The 26,607-nt window shown below is 43.1% G+C and overlaps 1 protein-coding gene across 13 annotated transcripts in view; it reads right to left on the bottom strand.

Annotated features, from left to right (window-relative positions):
* The window catches only part of BEND7 (BEN domain containing 7), a 79,393-nt gene that overhangs the window by 16,574 nt on the left and 36,212 nt on the right, over positions 1 to 26,607 (bottom strand). For all 13 annotated transcript variants that reach the window (XM_082739545.1, XM_082739551.1, XM_082739546.1 and 10 more), the window contains one exon: positions 18,297 to 18,522. In XM_082739545.1, the coding sequence (XP_082595671.1) occupies positions 18,297 to 18,522 (226 nt within the window). The remainder of the gene's footprint in view (positions 1 to 18,296; positions 18,523 to 26,607) is intronic.

Here is a 26,607-nt window from a genome sequence, read left to right on the forward strand (position 1 = left end):
CGACAACAGTGCCCTGTACTGAACGAGAGGTCAATAAATATTTGATGAACACACACATTTTCCAGTTTTGTTTCTAATGGCAACAGATACAATAGCTCATGAATTTAGACTAATTAGGAAGTTTTAGTTCATGGAATATAGTTAAACAAGATTGAATTACATCCAAATGCCCACAGTAACACTTGCTAATCAGAGAACTGCCAAAAGGTTCTCGAAGTTCTATTTTAACAAAAAGAAAATAATTGTATGTAGCACACTGTTAATTTATGTGAAAATGTGTACCACAAAAATGACTGAATATATCATCTTACCAGGTAAACATCTCCTTCTCTGTGATATTATTTCTAAAATTAATTTCTATAGCAACCCCTCTTTTCTTAGATTGTGAAAAGCCTGTGTCCAAATTAACACACACTAGAAAACAGTGGTTCCAAATTACAAAGTCAATGTGGGTTATGCCAACATCAAAATGACTCCTAGCAACCACGCATGTCAATAACCAAGTTTAGGAGAACCAAAGGGAAGGCTCTGGAATGTTTTCTCCCACTCTGTGAGGGACTTCTAAGCAAATCCTTCTAAGCTAATCTTGGGCTCAAATATTGTCACCCACTAAAAAGGCAATAATTTCAATTTCTTTTTTCTCCTTTCAGTTAAAATTCATCCAGTCACAATAAAAATCCAGGGAAATCTCTGTCTTCTGGGTCTGCGTCTGAGAGCTTTGAAGGCATAGCATTAGGCTTCTCAGAAAGTACCTACACCAACAAATAGTTCCACAGGCTGTATTACTGATATTCTATTTCGTGGATCACATTCAAACTTAAAAGACTTTTAACTTGGATCTATCTCCTGAAGATAAAATCCTATTCTGTTACATGTGCAGATGAGGCCTTAGAACAAGGCCAAAAGATTGTCATTGTATTGATCCAAAAATGCTCAATATGCTGTGTGAATAGAGGTATCGAGTAAGCAGAATATATTTTGCTGTCTGAATCTATAGCTAAAGGTCAAGCTATTATCCTGGTAACAGTTCCATTAGGAGTAATGATGTGAAAAGAGGCATTGCATTAATGCACTGGGTTTCCTACTACGTTAATGGTGGGTCATTAAGAATCATAGCACAATTTGCATTCATCCTTAGAATGCGATAGGTACTAAAAAGAAATTTCCCTCTTTTTTCTATTTTCATGTATTAAGGAGAAGCAAGGACTAATTTTAAACAAGTCCGAATAATCTGAGCAAGCGGATTAGAGCCAACAATGAGACTAAGTAAAAGAGTTGAAGCATCTCCTGCGCTTCATATAATTTGAGGTCCCAAGGTACAAAGGGTATGTTAAGTCACTAGGGAAATGACAAATGTTCAGTTTGATCTGTACTTTTCTCATATGCTTGTGTTCATTTGAACCGTGCCCTTTAATTGTATATAAATTATGAATAAGCTGGCGGTGGCTGAGCAGATCTGTCCCTGGGAAACGCAGCATCTAATGTAATCATCAATGAACAGGCGGTCTATAGGGTGTCTGGTTGTGCCCTGCTGAGGACATGGCAGACTGGCCGCGTTCCCCAAACAGCTATCTGTTCACACAGTGGTTCCTAGAGGATTTTTCTGGCTCCCTATCCTGGGAAAAGCAGAACATGGAGAGGGTGTTTAAAGGAAGTCACTGGATGGCAGAGACCCTCAGAGAAGCAGGAGGAGACCTGCAGAGCTTTCGTTTCTCTGTGGCACCTTCAGACAAGGCCACAGCTGGCCAGCAGAGAGAGCCCAAGTTCTGATGTGATGATGCAGTTTTATGTTTTGGTCAAACAGACAAGTGGTAATCAAGGCGGACATCAAGCCACACTGAAGCCAGGTCCACCCGGGCCCTGCCCATGTCCCCAAGCACGAGAGGGGCCAGGGACCAGTGGGAAGGAGCTCTCGCTGTGGTTAGGTTTTGGGGCTGTGCCAAGGAGAGGGAACCCTGGCGCCAGCCTGCAGGGGGAGTTGATGAGGTGTTCCTGCAGGCGGCCCACCTTCCCCCTTCTCACATGTGAGCCACCCGAAGACCACGAGCACCCTCCCATGGGCCCCTCTTCCCTTTGCTCTTTTGAAACTATTATGTGGAGCTTCCTATGTGCTAATAAGCCTGTTAGAGATCTATCTCATTTAATGGTCGCTGTAACCTGATGGTACCGGTGTTGGGATATTGTACTAGAGACAAAATCAAAGTACAGGTGGGTTAAGTAACCTGTCCCAGACTGCATGGCTCATAGGGATTATTTTCCACATAAATTATTTAATTTTTTTAAATATTTTTTTTAAAGATTGTTTGAGAGAGAGCACAGAGAAAAGAATGAGAGGGAGAAGGAGGCTCCCTGCTAAGCAGAGAGACCTACATGGGGTTTGATCCCAGGACCCTGGGATCATGACCTGAGCTGAAGGCAGATGCTTAACCACCTGAGCCACACAGGTGCCTCCTAATTTGTAATTTAAAGTTATATATGAGCACATAGATTCTGCAGAAGAATAATGGCTGAATTCTAAATATAAGCAAATCAATAGCTAACTTAATGTTGTGAATGTTGGTCTTACTTTCATCTACACAAAACAGAAGCAAGCGGGGACAGAAGGGAGAGGACCCGGGTGTCTGAGATCACCTCCCCTCTAGATCAAAGGGGTTGGTCGGCCTGAGGCAAGGAAGGGAGAAGGAGAGTGAGCCTTCAGGAGGAGGGGCATACAGGTTTTTTTCAACTTCTGAGATTAAGGACTTGGTCCACTTTTTTTTTTTTTAATATTTTATTTATTTGACAGAGATCACAAGTAGGCAGGGAGGCCAGGTGTGGTGGGGAGCAGACTCCCCGCTGAGCAGAGAGCCCAATGCGGGGTTCGATCCCAAGACCCTGAGGTTATGACTCGAGCTGAAGGCAGAGGCTTAACCCACTGAGCCACCCAGGTGCCCCTTGGTCCACATTTTATATGGATCTAACAGAGAATATCTTTTCTTTGATGATAATATGGTGCTTCATTTCCCAGATTCCAGGGGACAGGTGAAATCCCACAAGTCATAGGCTTGATACCCATTCCACTAATTTATTAGTCACAAGAAATGTGGACGTACTAGGAGAGAAAGGGAAAGAGCTAGAAGAAGGGCTGGAGGATGCTGCATGGTGTTCTAATGCTTCAGATCTCAGGGCAAGTTCTGCTGGTTTGGAGATGGGCTCTCAGTGTGCAGCTTCAAAACTCTGATTGTCTCAGACCACCCAGGGCTTCAGGCCTGAGAAACCAGCTCACAATGTCTAGACCTACAAGGAACTAATCAATAAGCGACAATGAAATTAATTAGTGCGTAAGCGGGGATTACCTTCCTAGTATGTGGAACATCTGTCATAACCCAGTACTCTCACTTCTTGGAATCAAGGTGCTGGAATGAAAAACTCAACAGAAGGCTTGACTTGAAGCAAAGGTACCTAGATGGTGTGGGGCTGGCCAAGCTCAAAGATGCCTCTGGAAAACCGCCCCATGCCCCCGACCCCTGCTGCTGAAGTGGGCAGGAATGTTTCCTACCTGCGCCCTCAGCTCAGTCACAGCAGTGACGGGCGCTTGACCACAGACAGCAGAAAAGGATGAGCTTCTCAGAATAGCAAGCAAGGAGAGGCCGAGGGCTTGAGCAGTAATAGGTAAAGCCGAGACCTCATGGTGCGAGTGGCCCTACCACACCTTGCAAACCACAAGGGGGTGGGGTGGGACAGGGGAAGGAAGCAAGGGGAGGAAGCCAGCTGGTAAGGAGGAGAAGGAGCAGATGTGCAGAGAGAAGGGAGACAGAGAGACTGACAAGTGTCGCTTGGAAGCAAGGGAGGCAGCGTGCAGGCAGTCAACAGCGTGTCTATTTTGCAGCCTTGCAAAACTTAGCTTCTTCCTAAGGGAGTGTTAGTGACACTGTGTTTTGAGACCAAAAGAGCCTTCTTGAAGAGAACATTTTATACACATTGAAGTCTGGTTTTTCTTTTTCTTCTTTTTTTAAAAAGATTTTATTTATTTATTTGTCAGGGAGAGAGAGAGAGAGACAAGCAGAAAGAGAAGCAGGTTCCCTGCTGGGCAAGGAGCCCGATGCAGACTCAATCCCCGGACACTGGGACCATGACCTGAGCCGAAACCATCATGATGCTTAGCCACTTAACTGACTAAGCCACCCAGGCATCCCTCCTTTTTTTTTTTTCTCCCTCTCTTCAAACTCACGACCTGAGCTGGAACCAAGAGTCAAGACGCCCAACTGACTGAGCCACCCAGATGCCCCAAGTTAAAACCTGATTCTTAATTCACCACCAATTACACATGAATGACCACCAAACCCTACCATTACCATTACAGTTACAAATTAGGCAACCAAGCACATTCATAAGAATATATACCTAGACAGAGAAAACAGAGAATACCAAGGCAAAGAGATCTTAAAAGCAACTAGACGGAAAAAGATTATCTACGGAAGAACAATAGACCAACAATAGCAACCAAATTTTGAAGAACATGGGATGTTTTCAAATTGCTCTGTAAAAGCCGCCCTCAGGCTAGAGCACAGTGCCCCACTGGACTGCCCACCATTCAACAGTAAGGGTGAAATAGGGAAATGGTCAGAACAGAGACTGCAGCAACGTACCACACAGACCCTCGAAGAATTACTACAGGCTGTAGCTGAGGAAGAAGAGCGCTGAGAGCAGAAGGGAGGAGGGAGAGGGGATGCGGGGAGGGGGGGAGGGGGAGGGAGGGCATAAGCTCTGAGATACTAGGTGCTCCTGCAATGCCAAACTAATGAAAACCGTAGGACTGGCTCAGAGGCAGACAAAAGACCAAGTGTAAACAGGTAAAGTGCGAGCTTGGTATAGGACTGAGGGGCAATTACAATCCAGATCAAAAAAGAGGATGGTGTTAAAATGATGATTGCCCAGAGAGAAAAACAAATTAAATCCTTCCCTCACGTTTTAGGCAAAAGAAAATTCTAAGGGGACGAAAGATCCAAACGGAAAAGATAAAACTTTAAAACTTGGTTGGGAAAAAAAAAAATAGGAATATCATTATATATTATCATGGTAGGAAAAATTTCTTAAAACAGCCATCCAAAAAAAAAAGGGCATAAAGTAGTCTATCTGGTTGTTAGATCTCAACTTTGGTGTGGTAAGTGGTCAGAGACAGAGTTTTCACAGGTGAGAAAATAAGAGAAAACATTTGTACCATGTGCAACTGACAGAAGAATTCATAGAAGTCAACAAGAACACAACAGCCTATTGGAGAGACAGGAAAAGGACAGAAATTCACAGAGGGAAAATAACCAAAGAGTGGTGAGTAGGGAAGGATGGTCAACGTTCTTAATCAGGGAATCCACCACGGAGGTACCGCTGAAGACCAATCAAACAGGCAAAGAGTAAAGCTTGTTAGTACCACAAGTTGGCAAGAATGAGGCAAAACAGGATTTCTTATTTGTTGCTGGGGGATATGTAAGTGATGTGTCACATGAAAGAGCCATTTGGCAAAATGCTTAATGAAGCTGAAAACGCTCGCTCGTGTCCTCAGTTCTGCTCCCTGGTGTGTCCCCAGAGATACGCCCACATGAGCCACAGGAAACACAAAGGGGACTGTCGCCAGCCTAACTAAGCCTTAACAGAAGACTGCAGAAAAAAAAAAAAATCACTGTGTTGATAGGATGGTTAGGGTTAAACTGAATCAACGAGATTTATAATGTATGGATATGGATAAATCTTAAAAAAAAAAAACTCACAAAGTTGCAAAAGTACAGTATAAGGCTGTGTGTGTGGATTCATAAATTCCCAAGACAGTAGTGCGGGTGATTTATGGACACACACTTAAGCAGTAATGTGGAAAAACATAAGGGAGAAAGATTCACACCAACTTCGGGTTGCTCTGGAGTGGGAGGGAGAAAGAAAGGAGATGGTAGAAGAATATTTTTATTAATTTTTGTTAAGGAGGGGGAGGTGCAGAGGGAGAGAGAGAGAGAGAGAATCTAAGGCAGGCTTCACCCCCAGCGCACAGCCCCAAGGCAGGGCTTGATCTCAGGACCCTGAGATCATGACCTGAGCCAGAATCAAGAGTTGGATGCTAAACCGACTGAGCCCCCCCAGGCGCCCCGAACATTTTGACTCTTAATTAAAAAAAAGGGTGGGTATGCAGTAAATAAACATCTGTTTTAAACCTCAGGGGTACGGTGGAGAGAAAATGAATCTTGGAAAATGTCTTCAACGTACTTAAGATGAAGAAGAATGCTACTAGTTCTACTTCTGGCCTAACGACCACTGCTAATGGGTACAAATGCCTATGAATCAATCAGAGTTTCTCCTAGGACAATGCTGGGACATCGTCAGTTCTGACAGGATCTCAAGTCTGCTGCCTATATCCACTCTCGTTGACGAAGGGGGGATCACAGAGAAGACTCAGTACTTTGCCTGCCCCAAGCAGCAGGGGAAGGCGTCAGTCACCCGCCCCTCTCCCAGGCTCTCAGCTGAAATAAATGTGACCTTCTCAGCCAAGGGCCCCCTGAGCTCGTTAACCAATGGTTTTCAGAATTACAGCATGTAGTGATCAGTGAGACTCTGCACTTGGCAAGGGCAGAGATCGAGGCTCCCTCGCACATGGTGGCTGGCCCATGTCAGGCAGTGGTTTGTGAAAGAATAAAACCTGAGAAAAAGTTTGCTCGGGTCTGTGGCTTCACTTGAAAGAACTAGAGAATTTCTTCAGTAAACAGCCGTAGGTCTTGAGATTACACGGAGCCCTCAAGTTCATTTGGGATTTCATCTAATCAAAAGATTCAGCACAGTTCATCAACTAATGCACCTAAAAATGACATTTTTTTAAAAAAATGAAATCTTTAAAGTTAACAAATGAAGAAAATACAGCAGTGCCAACAATGATGCTTCAGTGATGAAATGAGAATGTCCTCCTGGATTATCTATGCAGGGGACTGCAGGTGAGTCAGCTGGTCAAGCAGAATGGTGACCATAATGTCCATTGTATTCTTTGTCCCCTAGTACTGATCCCCGTGCGGGGCTGTAATTTCCATAATTGATTCCCAGTCATATTTACTTAATTCTCTAGGATTACTTCTGAGAATGTGGACTAAAATTACTGAACCATAGACTTTCTGAACTGGCAGAGATTTTAAAAATCAGCCAACCCACACCTCTTCCTTTCTTTCCCCCCCCCAAGAGAAGGTTAATGTTTCAAGACCTTAATCACAGCATTAGGAGTGGGTCTATACCCACAATGCTCCTTTCAGGATCCCCAAACTGGTGGGGCTTTGAGGTCTGAGCAATCTTGTTTAATCACAGCGATCCTCAAAGATTTGAGGCCAGAACAGTCTGGGGAAAAGAACAATACCCCTTGTCTTCTTTTCGCTACAATGGCATCTCTGTCTAAAAGAAAGTGCCTTTAGTGGTTTCTCAGATTAAACAAAGTTAATCTTAAATTTACTTCGATTCGAGAGAACCCTCAGCACAGCTCACGTATAATACAACTTAGTGGGAGCTATGATGAACACTTTCCTTTGGCTTGCTCCAACAACACATGTTTGTTTAACATGTTTGCTATATTTCGAGGGAATAAATTATATCTGTGAAATATTAAGGTCTGGATAATAACCAGTTTTGATGTCATGGTGGTTTTACTATTTACTCCCTTTTTCAGGCACAGGAAACATGCCTGGAAAAATCACAGATTTATAGAAATTCTACTTGGAAGACATCTTGGAAATAGTACAACCCACTTATTTTCTAGATCATAGATAAGAGAACCATCGATTCAAGAAGTCAGGCAAGTGGCATAAGGCACTCCCTAACCTTTGGGGCACAAGGCGCTGCTGTGTTTGTCGGCTCTGCATGTAAATGTACTGACTTTTTCTTCCGGTTTTTAAAGGTAGGGTTTCTGGGACACCTGGGGGGCTCAGTCGATTAAGCATCTGCCTTCCGCTCAGGTCATGAACCCAGGGTCCTGGGATCAAGCCCGGTATCGGGTTCCCTACTTAGTGGGGAGCCTGTTTCTCCCTCTCCTTCTGCCTCCTCCCCCTGCTTATGCTCTCTCTCTCACTCTCTAATGAATAAGATCTTAAAAAAATAAAAATAAAGAATAAACTAAGGTTTCATGCAATATGAACTTTTGAAGTCATTCCACGAGGTGCTGAGTTCATGCCCTGGCCGGTAAATCTGGAAGCTAAAATACCCACAGTACCAGAGTAAGTTAGGGAACATTCTGGAAGTTCAGGTACTGTCCTGGTCCTCACAACCACCTATACTCAGAGATGGCTAAGGGGGGGAATAATAAGAGTGATGAGCTAGGAGGGCAGTGGTAGTGACAGGGCCTCACCTACGAGGATCAGGTCACTGGATCAGGACGCTCGCCACCATCCCTGCCGCTACTGGCCTGTGGGCATTGTGTGGGGTGTGTGGTATGGTGGTGTGACTTCAGGGTGATGATGCTGGGGTTTGGGTAGGCCAGTGCCTCAGAGGCTTTTGTTTCCTGTTCTTTCTTAATGGTGATAACCGCCTCCTCTAATGGAGATCTGCTAAAGGAGAATTTGGGGGCTCCCATTTTGAGGCTGACAATATAAAAGTTCTCTTTTCTTTGATACTGTCTTTGAGGCACCACGTTGCCATGATGGTGAGTGCTAAAAAACACACATGGATGGGTCAGCACACTCAGGTTTCCAGAAGACTTGAGATGGCAAAGACAGGAACTGGCACACTGAGCCGGCTGTTGGGTTCCACGATGGGGTTTGTTTCCATCACAGTCCCACAATGCCATTATTATACGTAACATTTGAAGAGGACTGTTCTCCAGTATGAAGGAAGGCATGACACTCTGCTCCTTCCATGCAGCAGACCGAGGAGGCTGCTCTATGACACTTGACAAGTCAGGGATTTCCAGGTCTCCACTGGACAAAGCGGGTTTGACATTCAGGGTCATCGTGATGCTTCTGGCTGACGAGATTTCTACCAGCCTCAACTGTGGTGCACGACTTGACTTGTCAGTTGGCGTCTCTTCTCATCTGCAGACTTACATTCTGCCTTCTGGAATTTCAGCTGCCCTCCTCTGAGGGTTCATGGAGAAGCTGTGTAGTTCTCCCATTATTCGTGCCCTGTGTGCCTCCAATGTAGTGGAGCTGTGTTGGCATTTTTAAGAAACCACCTTTTTAGGGGCGCCTGGGTGGTTCAGTGGGTTAAAGCGTCTGCCTTCGGCTCAGGTCACGATCCCAGGGTCCTGGGATTGAGCCCCACATCGGGCTCTCTGCTCTGTACGGAGCCTGCTTCCTCTTCTCTCTCTGCCTGTCTCTCTGCCTACTTGTGATCTCTGTCAAATAAATAAAATCTTAAAAAAAAAAAAAAAAGAAACCATCTTTTTCCTTGAAGAGACCTTGACTGCCTCATTCCTTCCATCCCTTTTTCCTTCCTTCCTCTATTTATTCATCATGGATTATGTGGGTGGCACTGTGTCACACGCCGGGGAGCATGCAAAGCAAATCTAGAACGTGGTCTCTGCCCCACGGGGCTTGCAGTCTTGTTGAGAAGACAAGAGGTGCGAGCGTAAGTAGGATGGCCACATATCCTGCTTTGTCCAGGACAGTTCAAAATGCCTGTTTTCCTGGTGAAATGATTGAGAGTCACCTCTTCACTCTCCAAAGCAACACTGTTTGGGAAATAAATGATACTGTCATCTTCCACATAAACCATGAGTGGCAGAGCAAAGGGTTGAGATTTATGGGTAAACTATGCAAAGGTAACGTGTGCGACAGGAATGCAGAGAAAGGAGAAATCAGGGCAGGCTGGGACACTGGGGAAAGTCTCATGGTAGAGATCGTGAGATGTGGCCGGACCATGAAGCGCTGGATTGGTCTAAAGAGAGAAGAGCGTGGCAGTCCCAGAACCCAGCATAACTCAGAGTCCATGATGAGGATGTGACCCCTGGGGTACAGTGTCAATGCTGGGCTGGCTCACCTGGTAGGAAGGGACACTGGGACACGTAGTTGTGGGAGAGAACTCCAGTGATGGCGAGTCTGGAAGAGGCCAGAGTTTGGACTTAACGGGCAAAGACGGGTTAGGTGGGGAAATGGTAGGAAATTTGGGTTTGTAAGTAAATGTTACTTGGCCACATGCTAATACAGCAGGAACTGGAGGGGGAAAGGCAGGGCAGGAGGATATTTACAGAGATCTTTTTCCAGACCATCAAGGCCAAGGGGATGCATGGCTGGGTTAGGAGCTTACCAGTGATGAGGGAGTGAAGACAGGACAGACAGGGCTGGGTGAGTAGGCAGGATTAGGGGCAAAGGCAAAAAGGCACCAAAGAAGATTCCGAGTGTTCAAACGTAAAAAGCAGAATGTTGATGTCTCTGCCAACAGTGTGATTATGAGGGGGTGTTATGTCAGAAGTCCCATGCTACCCTTCAAGGGGTGTGCTGTGTGGGTAAGGAGGACACACCTGACTCTTTCAAAAGAGGCCAGGCCAGGCCCCAAGCCCTGCGATTAAGCCGGCGTGTTCTGCATGTCTTAGTCCCCGCCGTCCACTGTCTCATCTGCTCCTGGCTTCTGTGCCCATTTATAATCAGAATCGGCCCCCACTTAGTTGCCTGTGGCAACTAAGACTATACTGATAGTCTGGGTGGTGATGAAGAGGTGTGGGAGGGATGTACTTAATGAGTACTGGTTTGTTCTGGGGTCAAAGGCACATGGTTGGTGAGTGGAGGTTCAGGTTCTGAGAGCTACCAGAAGCTGGCCACGGAGAGGCATCAAGATCTCATCAAGAGCCCGGTGCAAGAAAGAAGAGCCTTTTCCAGGTTACACAGTCAGTGTAACAAGAGACTCAAGTGTTAGGAGCAGCCGTGGGAAGACGGGATGAGTCCAAGAGGCAGCCTCCCTCTCTTATAAGGGTGCTTTTAACAGGATAGATGCAGCCATGCCTGCTTTTAGACAAAGATGTCTTAAAGGTGGCCAAGATCAATGCCACTTTCAGTTCAATTTTAAATGAAGGTCTATGGATTTTCAAGGGGATTTCTTAATGGAAGCTGACATACACCCTCAATTTTTTTTGCATGGTACTACATGGACTAGAAGTATTCCACGATCGTTTGCACACACACTTTAGGGCAGAAATTCATGCGAGTCTCAATTTCTGCATCTCTCAGATTTTGGAGGCATAGCTTGTAGGAGATCGTCAACAACCATTCATGGAACAGAACTGGAACTTGTGTCAGGTCACTGGCACCCATGACAGGTCCAGGAGAAAAGCTATAAGGAGTATAACATGACCAGCGGTGGGCTTCCTCTACAAGTCTGCTCCCCTACAGTGGGAAAGAAAACAGAGATGCAGCTTTGTTGCCTTACGATGCTGGTGAGCGCTCTGGATCAGCTACATCATTGAGGAATCCATGCAAAAAAAGATGACAGGCCATGAAAACACCGCTTTCTATTTCCGGGCCATAGTTGGGCCGTACAGTGCCGCAGTGCAAACCAGGAAGGCACCCCTTCCTCAGGACGTTTTACTTGTGCCTGCCAGGAAACTGTCATAATGAAGAGACAAATCGGCAAAGTCAACAATGGGAAGGTTGCCTGTAATGTTGTGCAATGCACAGTCACGCTGGAGTGGCCCTCTTTGGGCCACAGAAACTTATCTCTTTTGACAGGAGGCTTTTTTTGTCAACCCAGGTGTTAAAATGTGGGTTTTGTAAGAATTCAGTGACTGGGAGTTGGAGTTGGATCCTTGTGGGTTAGCCCACAGCTGTTTCCTGTCCATTCTGTGAGAGGCTGAATAAAGAGCCACGAGAAGCTGCAACCTTCTTAAGAAATATCTCTCCATTTCCACATGCTCCTGATGTAGCAAGCAGATGGATCTGGATTTCTGAGGTAGGCAAGATTCCTTTGTTGAGCTTATGGAAGACCGGTGACAAAGGAGGGACAGAATTCTGACTTGCTGTGGCCACAACCCCCCAAATTCTGACTCCTCAGGTCTGACGGGGAGACAGTCAGAAGCTTGGGAAGAAACTTCTAGAAGTACAGCTCGGGCCGAAAACCCCTGGGGAGTGTTTCCCTGTCATCTACATTCACAGAGTTTAAACACTTCAAGGAAAACAGGTCAGTGAGGACTCAAGGTCCAACAACTCAGAACAGACTTTAAACAGTTCTGGGGGCAAAAGGCTTCCATCCAGTGTTTTATTTAATTTCGGCCTCCTTGAACTTGTCCTGCAGTTAACCTTCTCCACCCCGCTTGCATTTGATCCACTTCTCATCCTTCACAGTCTAGTTCAGAGTCACCTATTCTGCGAGGCCTTCTTTTTTGGGGCTGTCCCTCCTCCGTACTCTCCCTCCATTCAGTAGTGGGTGCTACTGTGGAGGTTTTGGCATTCTCGTGACTGACCCGGTACTGGAGAAGCAGCCAGGACCACAGCTTTGCTGTCATACATGGTGAAGAAGTTGGCTACACCGAGTGCACCAAACTTGCAATCGAGGAGACTGGCCGTGAGCTTGCCAACAACGGAGAAGACGCTTTCTTCAAGCCTTTACTGAGAAGGCCATACAGAAGACTATACAGCATTTGTTTAGTGATCCAGATGTGAGAGTTGTGCTGATGTCTGGAAAGGCCTTTCTGCCAGTGATAAACGAGGCCATTATTCAGGTGCAGGCATGTCTGAAAGCGGGACCCTCATGCAACACAACGAATATAAGTAATTCCTAGCCCCAGAGATTCGAAGGACAAGAACCTTGACATACGCTATTTTCTCATTTGCTCCAGAAGAGAAGTAGGGAAGCCTTCAGAAAAAGGGCTGTTCTTGAAGAACAGAAGAAGGAGACCGAGTTTCACAGGGTGGCTCGTATGTTAGAATCTGCCATCAGCATCAGGAGCTCCATGGCGTGGCTTCCCAAGGGTGGTCTGACACCACCTATGTCACCGTCACCCGCTGTTGCTTGTCCAAAGTCAGATTTCTGGGACTACCCTACACCTACTGAATTAGTCTCTGAGGAGAACACCCAGAAATCTGAATTTCGGTTCAAAATACTTCAGGTGATCCTGATGCATACTAAAATGTGAGACTCGCTATAGAAGGGGTTGAATATAGGGCTCTCTGCATAGAACGGCCAAGATTCAATACTGCCTATCTGTCACCGGGTCTCCATAAAAAGTGGGAAAATACAACCTCAATAACAACTACGTAAGAGTTCCTGAGCCGGGGACAGCTATGTGTGTGATATAATTATAGAGCTGTTACATGTTATTTTGCTGTTATATATTATGCAGTTTATCCTGTTTTAAGCTGATCTGTTATGTAAAAATATGAACAGATAAATTAACAAATGATTATGCATCTTCCAAAAGGATTCTTGAATTAGAGCATTCATCAATTGGTTTCAATTGCCAAACAGTTCCGCTAGAATTAAATTTATAGACAACTTTGAAAAATTACTTACATGCAGTGTGACTTCCAAGCTCCACGTACTGGAAGAGTCTCAGAAGTGTCTCTTTTCCTTGGGGAGGGGATCGCACTTCTCTTTTCCCTAGCATGATGGGACTGATTCTCACTAGCTTCAGCGGAGCCCTTGCCCTTGAAGTTGCTGAGTAAACTGAGCTATAGCCCTACCCTTTACCCAGAAACTCACTGTGAATGTGCTCTGCATACACAGTAACCGACTAGTCATTTTAAATGACTAGTATAGCCACCTTCCTAGGAATTTATAAAGGATCCAAAAATGCTAAATTTCCAGGCAGAAATTGAAAGTTGGGACACCTTTCTTCTTTCCTTTCAGATACTGCTTGGAGAAGGAAAGGACTGTGCTAGACAGTGGCTCTGGAGCCAGATAGGCCTGGGGCCAAGTCCCAGCTCTACCTTCTACTAGAGGTTTATCCTTAAGTTAGTTACTCAGTTTCTCAGATTTCTGAAAATGAAGATGAAGATAAAATCACCGACACCATGAGGCTGTTCACACCCAAGCTGATGGCCCATCCTTGATCTTACAGAGAGTTCTTAGGATGCACAGAGGTATCAAGAAATAAATAATAAATCAGAGGCAAATCCCACAACCATATTAATCTCTATCTCTATGAGGTCAAATGAAAAGCAGAATGATGTGCAATAAAATGGAAAATTGAAGTATTTTGAAAGGACCGCTATGGGTCCTTCAAGTCCCCAGAGTTCCGGGATAAAATGTGAGGTTTTGGTGGTCAACTCAGCAGAGTCTCTGAAAGGGCGATGCCAACTCTGGTTGGGCTTTCCATTCTTGCTAGAGGCATAGTTAAGTTTCTGGAGGCCTGCCAGCCACGGAGGGTTCCCTCTCAGGGAGGCTGTGACCCCCACGGCTAACGTCAGCACTGACTGCCCGCTGGGGGGGCCAGCGTGTATTCATGTGTTGCAGGGAGTAAACTGAGAGCAGTTGGTGGGGTCTTTCACGTGATAGGCATACAGAATTTCCTCTGAATGCAAGAAGATTCAAGAATCTAGTAGAGTTTGATAGTAATAAAATGTTCTCAACTAATCACCATGAAACTGAATTAAAAATCAGAACCCGGGTCCTAAAAATTGCTTTACAGCAACTGCATTTTCCGAACACAGTCGAAGATCCAAGGATTACATCAATGTTCAGATAACGCTCACTAAGGCAAACTGTACAGTCTCCTGGCATATAGCAAGAATGAACTGGTCTTCAGAGAACGTACCTGGGTCTTGACCTCTATTCTATGTTCTGGCCATGAAGTAAGTTCTGAATTCAATCCAAGATACTAAACTATCCTCAGCCTTAAAATCTAAAGCTCCACTTAATAAGATCATAGGTACTTCTTTCCAGAGTTAAACTCCAAGTGCTCAGGTAAATGCTTCTAATTAAAGATCCTTTCATCATTAATACTTTGGGTCATATTTATAAATGAATTTTTAATGAATTACCAATAAGTGTTAACCACCATAAAACAGATTAAAATATGTGAAAAGTGTGATCTCTACAAAGACTTATGTCTTAGTTTCAAGATACTGTCATGGGGAATATTAATTATCACTACAAAAAGCCTTGTTAATAATCCCACAATAAACTCTTCTTCTGGGGCGCCTGGGTGGCTCAGCGGCGTCTGCCTTTGGCTCAGGTCATGATCCCAGGGTCTTGGAATCGAGCCCCATGTTGGGCTCCCTACTCCTCAGGAAGCCTGTTTCTCCCTCTCCCACTCCCCCTGCCTGTGTTCCCTCTCTTGCTGTGTCTTTCTGTCAATTAAATAAATAAAATCTTAAAAAAAAAAAAACCCAAACTCTTCTTCAGTCTATGTCTGTTCTTATTTATAACCATATTACAGATTTTCATTTATCTTTTTCCCCCACTCCTGTTTTAACCAGCCCAATGACTTCATTTGAAACAAAATTCAGCCCCTACTGTTATTTTTAGTTGTAGTATCTTATAGAATTGACCAGTCTTTGTAAATTCCTAGGTTGTAGAACTTTTGCATTTATATGGTATTGGTGTATTATCCCTGAAAGGATAGAGGAAGGAGGACAGTACTTAATATTTGGAAAATCTTGTCCAAATCTGTGGCAGACACCAGCAATGACACGAGTGGTTCTGCCTCCTTACATATAAAGATACATATAAAGAAGCCATTTTTTTCACTTGCCTAGATGACACTGATTCAAAAGACTTGGGTTAGGGAAGTAAACTTGCCTTTTTATCTCTACCAATAAATAGCAAGAAAAGCCAGGGAGAGTTACAAGACCTTCCATTACTAGCTACTTTCAAAGACCTCTTTAAATTATAATATGTGTATTAATGAACTTTCTAGTAGAAGTATGGTAATGTATGTAAAGGAAAAACGTACTAAGGAATTAAGAGAGTTGTATCTAAATTTATACTGAATTTGGGTTTCCTTTCCCCCCCCCTCTCACTGGCATTTTATTAACTGGTAGAAATTCACAACATTTTGATGTCAATCATTTCAAATCGGTTGAAGACATTAAGATGGGTATTTCATATAAGAACCATATGTCAATACATGAAGGCCAAAGTCAAGATAAAAAAATAAAAACTCATGTCTGTCCACTCATCCAGCATGTATTGATGGAAACCCCACTATATGTAAAGCTTAGTGAAGCATCAAAGGTAATAAAAAATATTTAAGACAGAGCTTGTCCTCAGGGTGCTTATGAGAAATTACCAGAATAAATCAGGTAAAAATGATGGCTGACCATTACAAACAGAATGTCCTTGTAGGAAAGACAAATCTGATACCAGAGTCAAACTCTGAACAAAGATTTCATGGGGAAAAAAGATAGGAATGTACATAGTAACTTCTGAAGAATGTGACTACAGAGGCTTTTTAGCTTTCTATACATTTCTATGGTTTGGAATTTTTACAAGCATGTACTATTTTTGTAACTAGGGGAAAAAATCTAGATCAAAATACACACATTTATGAGTAAATACTGCAAGGAAACAAGGAAACAACAAATACTATATATTTGTTGACTTAAGTTGGTGGCTTATGGTTGGATTTCTCTGTTTTAAAGTGTTCTTGTTGTTTTAATAGAATTTTAATGCCAGATTTAATTCAACAATAAAAGTATATAGAATATTTAATTTCCTTGATTTGAATAATCTGCTTTATTGAAATTAGGAGCAGAAGCCTTGTTACAATTGTTATTTCTAGCTAAAGAGGAGGGCTATGAAGAAAATGAAGGCATATTCTTTATTTCTCTGTGTAATATGCTTTTCAAACTATCGTATGATGACCAGTCTCAAGTGAAAATGGTAGAATAAACCCTATCACTACTTGTAATGACATATTTCATCACCATCTATCATTAGGGTAACTCCTCTACTGTCATTAAAATGGAACATGGTCACTTCCAGTTCCCTAATTTCTAAATTCACACTGTCCTGAAAAAAGAAAATTAAAACTATTCCTGGTGACATTTCAATGTGTTTAAAAGCTTCAGCATGAAAAGTGTCATCAACCTTGACCTTCATGTTTCTAGAAGGCTCCAGCCACATTAAATGGAAATGGGACCCTTCCTGACTTTAGCTGGTCTCAGTTACATCACTGACCGTTTTTCAAATTCAGTAATCTAGTTTTTAGTGTCACTTCAGGCTGAATCATTCTTTTCAGAAATGACACAGATTGTAGTATCTCTGTAGCTTTTCCTATTTAATACAACTCAACTGTCACTTTAAGTGAAAAAAATTCTGTCAGAGAATGAGAAATTTTCTGTTAGTCAACGCTTGTGTCCTTCTGGCCATGAAAAAGGCTGTTGGGTACCTGCTAACTCCATTTAAAAGTCACATTATTTTGTAAAGTTAATTGTGGGTTTCCAAGTATCCTTTAAGCGCTATTAAATTCATTTACTCATTTCACAAGATAACGGGGAGCAGGAGTGGGGAGGAAGGCACTCCGCGTCCAGTCCCAGGCTGCAACCCCAGAACGATGAAGAACGTCCTTATCAGCAATTCAAGTGTAAATTAAGGCCTGATCTCAAATGCCATTTTCATGGTAGTTGTGTTTATATTTGAGAATTCATTTACGTTCTTTTTTGAAAATAACGCTTAAGGACTTCTATTACATAAAATTACATTTATCAGAGTTCTACATAAGGACTTTTTAAAGTGAAGAAATGGGTTTAGGATGCAGACCTGGATATAAATGAAAAGCTACTCACACAGGTGCCTGCACGCCTACTGTCGCGTGTGGAGCTCGGGTGTGTGTGCACGGTGCCAAGGCGGAGAGACTCACAGTTTTCTCTGCACATAACTCATGTGACTCTGCGCACAGAACCAGAGGGAGCAGAGCAGGCCAGGAATGGGTGCAGATGCACAGGGTTTGGCTTCACTTTTCAATTTCAATTTAAAATGTCTTTACTCTAGAAGCCATGACCTATGTATGTGAAGCAACTTCCGAACTTTGGAAGGAACTGTTTTCCTTTATTTTCCAAAAAACATCAGAGTTTTATCCTTTCAACTAAAAATTGAAGTCAAAATCATATTTTGATGAAGTTCTAAGTTAGAAATTACTAAGAGGAAAGATACTTTCTTCTTAAACACTTAGGGAAAAACTTCTTGGTTCGGCAGCAGAACAAACTGGCTCTGAAATCACAATTTTAACAAGCCAGCCTCTCCTTCAAATACCAAATTCTGGTGATATTTGGGGTGCTGAGTTACAGAGCTCATACCCCGAAGCCACACTGGTGTGTAAATTGCCAAGGGCAAATTAAAGTGACCTCTAGCTACGTGACTACAGGTTCCACTGCATCTTTATGAAATGAAGGCAAAGCTTAACAAAGAACCCATAAAATGAAATGACGCACACCAACCTTTGATTGCACCCACAATATTTTGGTCTAGTCCTTTCCGGTTGTCATTGAGTCCTCTTTTCCTCTTCCCATTGGGTAAGGAGTTAGCCAAAGTCTTGTCATCAAAAAATGCACACACCAGCTTTCTAAACAGAAGGCTTCCTGAGCGAGTGTAGTTTGACAATATAGAGTCCAGCTGTGATTTAGGCATGAACACATCAAAGCCTTCAGCAAGTTGCACTTCTGGCTACCAAAAGAACATAAATATTTCATTAAAAGCAACATTTGAAGCATTTGACTTCGGGCATATGCGTAACAAAAAACCCATCACTAGCTTCTGCAATGTCCGTATCCTATAAACGAGGTGGTTTCGGCTTTGTGCACCAGTGTTTGCAATTTATAAAACCCATGACTATTACTCACAAAACAAGATGCTCTAATTCCAGCATTAAGTCTCTTCCAAAGCAAAGGACAGGAGCATGCTGAAAAGGCAGGTTTGTCCTCAGAAACAGTCAAGAGAAGGCAGATCAACTCAAATTCATAGAACTGTAGAGCTACAGGGGGCTTGAGATTTCTAGGTGAAATACTCTCATTTTCTTTTTCTGAAATGAAGGAACTAAGGTCCAAAGAGATAATAATAAAATGATTTAAAAATAATCTGAATGTACTCAGTGCATTGTACTTGACAGGCTACTTTCTCCTACGTGAAATAATTTCATTTGCCTAAGCACACGAATACGGGCCTACCCAGAGGCCTCTGCTCTTTTACTCTGCCAGTGGTTTTCGGCTGTGGGACTGTATTTTTTTTTCCTCCAGTGAGAACTTATGGAAACGAATCCATAAAATAAATAGACAGGAAGAGCAGGTGCCCCAGGCACTTTGATTCTGCCTCTCACCCCTACCCCGGGAGGAGAACCTGCAGCCAGGTCCCACAGCACAACTCGAAAACCAATGCACCTGTCACCCTGCTTCCCTGTCAGGGATTTTCTGCCTGGGCTGCCGGAGCAGAAGACCTATAAGGCACCTTTCAACTTGGACTCTATGTGGTACAATATGAGCTCAGATGATGATAATATATTGTCTGTCAGCAGTCTGTGGATGCTTACAGCCTGTCTTTTCCTCCACAACCCAGTGAACACTTCATTTTCAAAGTCTTTGCTAACTCCTTCCTTCCCGTGGAGGTGGGCACGTACTCTGACTGCTCTTTATGTGACATACTCACATGGCTGCATTTATTACCCTGGATAATTATTTCTTAGATGTGGCCCTTTCTGATGCCTGCAACTTAAGACTTTGTATCTCCTAGGCCTGGCACATAGTAAGTACTCAATAAATTCTTGAATAGAGAAAAGTTCATTAGTCATAATCTAAACTATTATGTCATTGGCTATTGATTATAACATAACTCTCAAATAGTAACTTTATTTTTAAAAAGATTTTATTTATTTATTTGACAAAGAGAGAAAGATCACAAATAGGCAGAGAGGCAGGCAGAGGAGTGGAAGCAGTCTCCCTGCTGATCAGAGAGCCCGAGGCAGGGCTCTATCCCAGGACCCTGAGATCATGACCTGAGGGCAGAGGTCTAACCCACTGAGCCACCCAGGTGCTCCTCAAATAATGACCTTAATACGAAGAAATGCAATTGGTAAATGTTCATTAGGAAAAAGGAAGAAAATCTCACGTAACTAAGATGTATTATAAAAGCTGATTCTTGGATCATTATACTTAACACTTTGCAAATCTGGTCCTACTTTAGATTTTTTAAACCATATTGGAAACAAGAGGATCTGGGATTTGTTCTTCTCCTGGTGAGTAGGAATTATTAGTTTTATTTGTCCTAGTGCTTCTCAAAAATGCCTAGCACACTATGGTCAGCGTAAAGAGGGCGTCAGTGATTCAGATGATGGGGAAAGTTTAGGCCCTGCCCTTGCCAAATGCTATTGTCGACTGGATTATCCATGACATCTCATTTCTCTGCTTCACTTTGGCTTTCAACTTGTGGTCCCTGGATGCTTGGTAAACATCGTTATGCAAAGAGTGCTGTCAGACCGTTTGCTGAGTTTGGGGTACTGCAGCTGGTAGTGTAGGGGCGTTGCTGGGAGCCAGAGGCTGTGACTCTGACTCCTGTCCCATACCGGGTTCTCCATGCATGTTTGTCGAATGAGTCGATGTGGGAATATTAGATGGAGAGGAGTTTTACCATCATCATCTAAGATGAAGTTTTATTCATAACCAGAATTTTGCTATGCCTATCAGTGGCTGCATTCAGACTTTATTCCAAATCAATTGATCTTAGATTTTTGCTAAGTGCTCCTATATCATTTAGAAGCCATTAAAAAAAGGAATCCTAATTTACTTTACAGAAGCAGCTGCATATAGCTATATGGGGGACTAAGGAGGTATAGAAGCTTTTAGAGGTTCAGGAGTCAAAAGGGGAAGACACCAGTCACTCTGGTTCGTACACCCCGTTGAATTCTGATACTATCAACCGGCTGCTTCACACTCAGCCACCTGACCCGAGACTCCCAGAAGCCGACCAGGACCCACCCGGCAGGACTTGACCCTGGTTTGAGGACTGTGGACCTAATCTAGCCATCAGGCAAAACTGAGCCCCTCCTTTCTTCACAGACTCCGTCTTTTCTAGCAACTATGTTTCCAGCACTTTCCACACTGCATTTCTTTGGTTGGGAGTTTGTGTTTCTCATAAGAATAGGCGTTCTTTTATGCTCAGAGAGCCAAATGCCCTGTTACTGCCCAATAGGTATTTGTCAGAATAAACAAAACACTATGTAAGAATTCATTCAAAATTCATTCATTCAAAAATTGTATTGATTTAGAGACCTTTTGGCCCCATGCAAAGGGAGCATATTTGAGAGCCTGCCATGCCGTGGCTGAGCGGACGGTCTTCCCCGGGGCAGCTCAAGTGCTCGCTTGAGGCGCAGACTGCTTGGAGGGCACTGAACTGAGTCAATACGTATTTATTGTGTGTGTAGCTCCACGTGCAGGGGATTTCGGGTTGGGATCCCCAGATGAGATACATGCATAAATATCTGTCATATAAAGTACAAGGTGATAAATGCCACAAGAGAGGTTCAGGGCGTTAGGAAGCATTTGGTGGGTGAGGAGTGAGCGGGGTTGGGGAGGGCCCGGGATGGCATTTTATGAGGGTCTTACAGCAGCATTTAGAAGACAGAGATGCAGTTGCTGTTTCTAGCATTTGCTGCGACTCCTAAAACTGGGTATCTGGAGGTTTCTGTGGAGCCGGGAGACTCCCTATGGGATCATATAGCATGTTGACTTCCGAGACGCTGTCCTAATGCAGAAGCTGGCAGTGCTTCCTAGTCCACTTTCTACTGGCGGACAAAGATTGTTACTTTGAAGTGTTCTTACCAGATCAAGACACGTGAACTTGCCCAGTTATGAGCCGCATACAGAGGGGGCAGCTTTCTGACTTATGGCCATAGCAGTGGCAGCAAGAGCAGAGGTGGCTCATGTTTGGCCCCTTCCTGCTCTCCAGCCCTTCCTCTTATGCAGGTTCTTGTAGCTCCTTGAAAGGGGCGCCAATGCCTTGTGTACAAGGGCCACAAAGCAACAAACTCCAAAAAAGAGGGTCGCTTTATTTTCTGAGACATGAAGAAAACAAATCTCGAAATTTCACTATGAAACCTTCTGATTTCCTTCATTTTATAAATAAGATTACCGTGGACTACCATGTGATGAGCTGTAACTCTGCACGCATGTTTAAAAACAGGTTAAGGGGCGCCTGGGTGGCTCAGTGGTTAAGCCGCTGCCTTCGGCTCAGGTCATGATCTCAGGGTCCTGGGATCGAGTCCCGCATCGGGCTCTCTGCTCAGCAGAGAGCCTGCTTCCTCCTCTCTCTCTCTCTCTCTGCCTGCCTCTCTGCCTACTTGTGATTTCTCTCTGTCAAATAAATAAATAAAATCTTTAAAAATAAAAATAAAAAAAAATAAAAACAGGTTAAAACTCCAGTTGTATCATTGGATTGCCTCTTTTTGCTTACTGCTGCTGGCTTAAACGAGCTCTCTTTGCTTACTAAGGAAGGCTGTGATAGAAACCACACTATTCCAAATGAGCATCATTTTACAAACTAGACTTTCTTTGACAGCATCACTCTCCGCTATTCAAGCAAAGACAGGTCTCTAATACACTAACTGACAGATTCTGTTGTTTACTGAGGTAGTTTGAGATTTAAAGGAGGACATCCAAAGTGTGGGGTTGGGGTGGAATTTACGACACTTAGAGTCCTCATCTTAAGAGTTAAGAGTCTGAATTTGTGCTATAAATTTGGGTTTTCATGGATGTCTTGCCCATTTTGGGAACTGCAGCTACTTAGGACCAGAGCATATCAGAGGTTGAATTTTTCTTATCTTGTGGTGGGAGGTCCTCTACCCGGGAAATCTGGAGGCAGAAACCACTTGTAGTTATAATGACCCTTAAAAATATTCATGGACTCAGGCCTGGGGGCATTAACTCTCCTGTTTCTCCTTGAACTTCAGTTGAGGCCTTCCTTTGCTTAGTAGAAGTTGAGGGCAGGATCTAGTATGGGTGGAGGATTCCCCTAACCAGGTAAATTAAAAGATTTCCCCCTCAGTCTCTGTGAGTGAGGGTATCATGTGATTCCCTTGTACAATCCAAAGAAACACTTGTAAAGCAATTTTAAAGAGATCATATCAGTGAATCACAGAAGGAACAATTCTGATAGAGGCTATTTTCCAGAAGGTATTATCAATGTTGAATTATAGTATAACATGTAAATAGCTAAATGTGGTCCATGGTTAAAGGAGTAAAAAACAGCTGTGTGAATATTCACACCGTACATTAACCTCAGGTTTTCAATTGCCAGTTAGTAAATTACACACAGTAGTTGGTATACTCTGCTGGCTATCTAGTTGAGGTTCAGAAAAGGGGTTCTGAAAGGGGCTCAAGAAAAAAACTCAAACAAACCATGAATGAAGAGGCTGGATTCTGGGGAATAAGACTGATTTGGGGGCTGAAAACCCATAACAGAATTTTTAAGATTGTGTAAAGACTATGAATTTAGTCTTTCTGCTCGTAGGACTTCCATATACAATGGTCCTTTATTCTCATTTCGCATTTATTTTGCAGTATTAGATGTATTTCTAGGCAAATGAGCTTTAGTTTATGAAAAGACATTTTTTAAACACCACAAAAGCCCCTCACAGTGGATTTTATTTTGCTCAAAAATGTGATCTGGTTCGGTTGCTCACAAATGTGATCTGGAAAAACTGAAATCATTTCCTCTAACTCGGGTCTGCTCCAGGTAGGTGAAGCAGGAACCACTATTACTGTTTATTAAATGCAACGCCATCATGATGGCCAGGGAGCTGGGTAGCCATGAGAATACACCAGATCACAAGGCTGGGCTGCCGCAGCCGGGTCTGGCTGAGAGCTAGGAGCCTCAGTGTCAAAGGGGCAGAGTCTCCACCTTGGATGAACTATAGCAAGACTCCATTGTAAGGTGAATGCTCGGCAGTAGGTAAAAAATGCTCGGGCAAAAGTTCTAGCTCAACTATATACTAGCGTACATGTAAGGTTGAACTGGATGAAAATGACAAGAAGTCATTAAAGGGCTAAGCCTTTACAGACTTTTGTGTTTGACAAACTTTTGGTAGAACTAAGCATTTAACTTCAGAAAACACAATACAACTTGGCCCCTTGAAATTTCTCCGTGCACTTGCATAATGAGACACTCTAACGTCTTTTAGAGATGTTTTTGTCTTTTTTCTTCCTCAGGTGGTAAATTAATGACTTGAAGCACTATGGCTTGATTTATGCTAAAGATATTTGAACCCAAATGTTGAAGATGTAAGATGTTAGCTACGGCCCTCTTGCTTCTTCAACTCCAGTGCACCTGCTCCTCAGAGAGCCTGTCCTTGACCTTCCAGACAGAGGGCCAGTTCTGCTCTTGAAGGCTCCTCTGCCATCTTCTGACTGCCACAACTAGACCTTCCATTGTATTACACCGTTCCTCTTGCTTCTGTGTTCTCCTCCTATACTCCTTGCAGGTCAAGGGCTGCTTCCTTCACTGAGGTATGCCCCGGAAAATGGAAATGTCATTAACATTTACTTGTTCCTCCATATTCCAAGCCCTAGGCTAACCCACGTGAAGTGGATTTTTCTAACTTTTATTCTCACCCCGCGAAGTGAGTATTTTATTATTCCCAGTTTGCAAATGCAAAAACTAAGGCTTGGAGAGGTCAGATAACTGGTTTAAGATTATCTAGCTAATTAGGGGCAAAGGCACGATTTGAACCCGAACAGTCGGCACTGGAACATCCTTACTTAAGCATATGCTGCCTGAAGTGCAGTGTGTCAGTGAGTAACAGTCACCTGCTTGACTGATTGGCTTTACTAGTTCCCAGTGGGTGACATATTTATTGGGCTAAGAAGGTGTTAAGAAACCAGATTCTGATTTCAGAAGTTACTTCTGTTGAGAGCAGCAATACATTTTAAATTATTTATTTTTGGAAGAATGACTTAGTATAAACATTAATGAAATTATCTTCAGTTAATGAGTAGCCATAGATTTATCTTCTGATACCTTTTAAATTTGTATAATCTAGGTTTACTGGAAAGTATTCACAATAATTCCAATAAAGAGAAAAAAGTGCTCTACTATTAAAAATTATCATAAACATATATATGATAATTTTTAATTATCATATATATGTTTATGATATACTACATATATATGTACACTACATATATATATATATATATATATGCAATCTGGTGTTCTTCAGGCAGGTCGAAACTCTCAAAACCTAAAGGATTGAAGGGAAAGAATATATATATATATATATATAGTATTTAAATTTGAAATTCGGTTTTGGGTTTTGGGCTCTTGGTTTGGCATGGTTTGGGTTTGGGGCTCCTGGTTTGGCATCTGTGGAACTTGAATTTTATTTAATGTGCTAATTTAAAATGGGTCAAATATTTCTTCCCCAAAGTAGAAACATTTCTGGCCACTCTATTTTTATAATCACTATTTATTCGTGTATATTATTCATTTACATGTACACTTCAGTTTATTTAACAAACATTTAGATCTGTCCCTATAATATACTCAGCTAGGACTGCTACGGTTCAAAAAAGAACCAATATTTATTGAGTGTTTAAATAATACCAGGAACTATTCAAAGTGCTTCACATAGATGACTTCATGTAACTCTTCCGGCAGGCCAGTTCGAGGAGGTCAGCATTCCTATTATTCCCATTTTATGGAGAGAAAACTGAAGCAAGGGCTACCTGGCTGAGCTTCTCACAAAGGCAGCCTGATTTCAGATTTCACCATTCGCTTCTCTCCTAGAACAGAACTGCCTTGATCCCACCTTTCTGTTCTCCTCACACAACAATCGTCCTGTGACCAGTTACTGAGTGAGGGTCACATACAGAAACAGAGCTAGAACAGATGCCCAAGTGTGTCACTCAGTGATTAAGGGCGACTGCAGACCTGAGTGTGAGAACCAGCTCAACCTTTCTGGCTGGGACCCTGAGTAGGCTACGTAAGCCCTTTATGCCACTGTGTCCTGATCTACGAGGACAGTAATGATACCTCAGAGAGCGGGGATGAAAGCGATTTAAAATTATTGAGCCAAGGGGGGCACACAAATACTATTATTATCATATAGCCCCTGCTCTGGAGAAACTGGCATTCCTTCCTGGAAGGAAGGGAAATCATGTAAATAATTACAGACCAGTATAAAAAGTTCTATAAAAGAGAATTATCTTGGGAGCCCCTGGGGGGCTCAGGCGGTTGACCATCTGACTCTTGATCTCAGCTCAGATCATGATCTCAGGGTTTTGAGATCGAGCCCTACGTTGGGCTCCATGTTCGGTAGGGAGTCTGCTTGAGATTCTCTCTCCCCTTCTCCCTCTGCCCCTGCTGCCTGTGCTCTCTCTCTCCTCCCTCTCCCTGTGCCCCTCCCCACACTCCCATGCATGCACGAGTGCTTATTCTCTCTCTCAAATAAAAAAAAAAAATCTTAAAAAAAAAATTATGCTGGAGCCCAGGGAAGGGGTTAGGGGTAACGAGGAGAGAATGAAGAAATGGGAGTTAAGGTGAAGAGAGGTTTCTAATTAAAGCTGAACCCTAGATCTAAAGTTTCCAAAGTTTATTTTGTATATTGTGCTTCATGCAAATGCAGCTGCTTTGTTGTTTGCAGACTAAGTCACATTTATTGAGTACCTTTTACGTGCCAGGCCCTGCAGGAGGGCAGTTGCACATGCTCTCTATCATTTAATGTTTACAACACTCGGCGGGTCAGTGCTGTTGGCTTTGGTGAGAGTG

The sequence above is a fragment of the Mustela nivalis genome (genome assembly GCF_964662115.1).
Source record: "Mustela nivalis genome assembly, chromosome: 7".
Taxonomy (NCBI): domain Eukaryota; kingdom Metazoa; phylum Chordata; class Mammalia; order Carnivora; family Mustelidae; genus Mustela; species Mustela nivalis.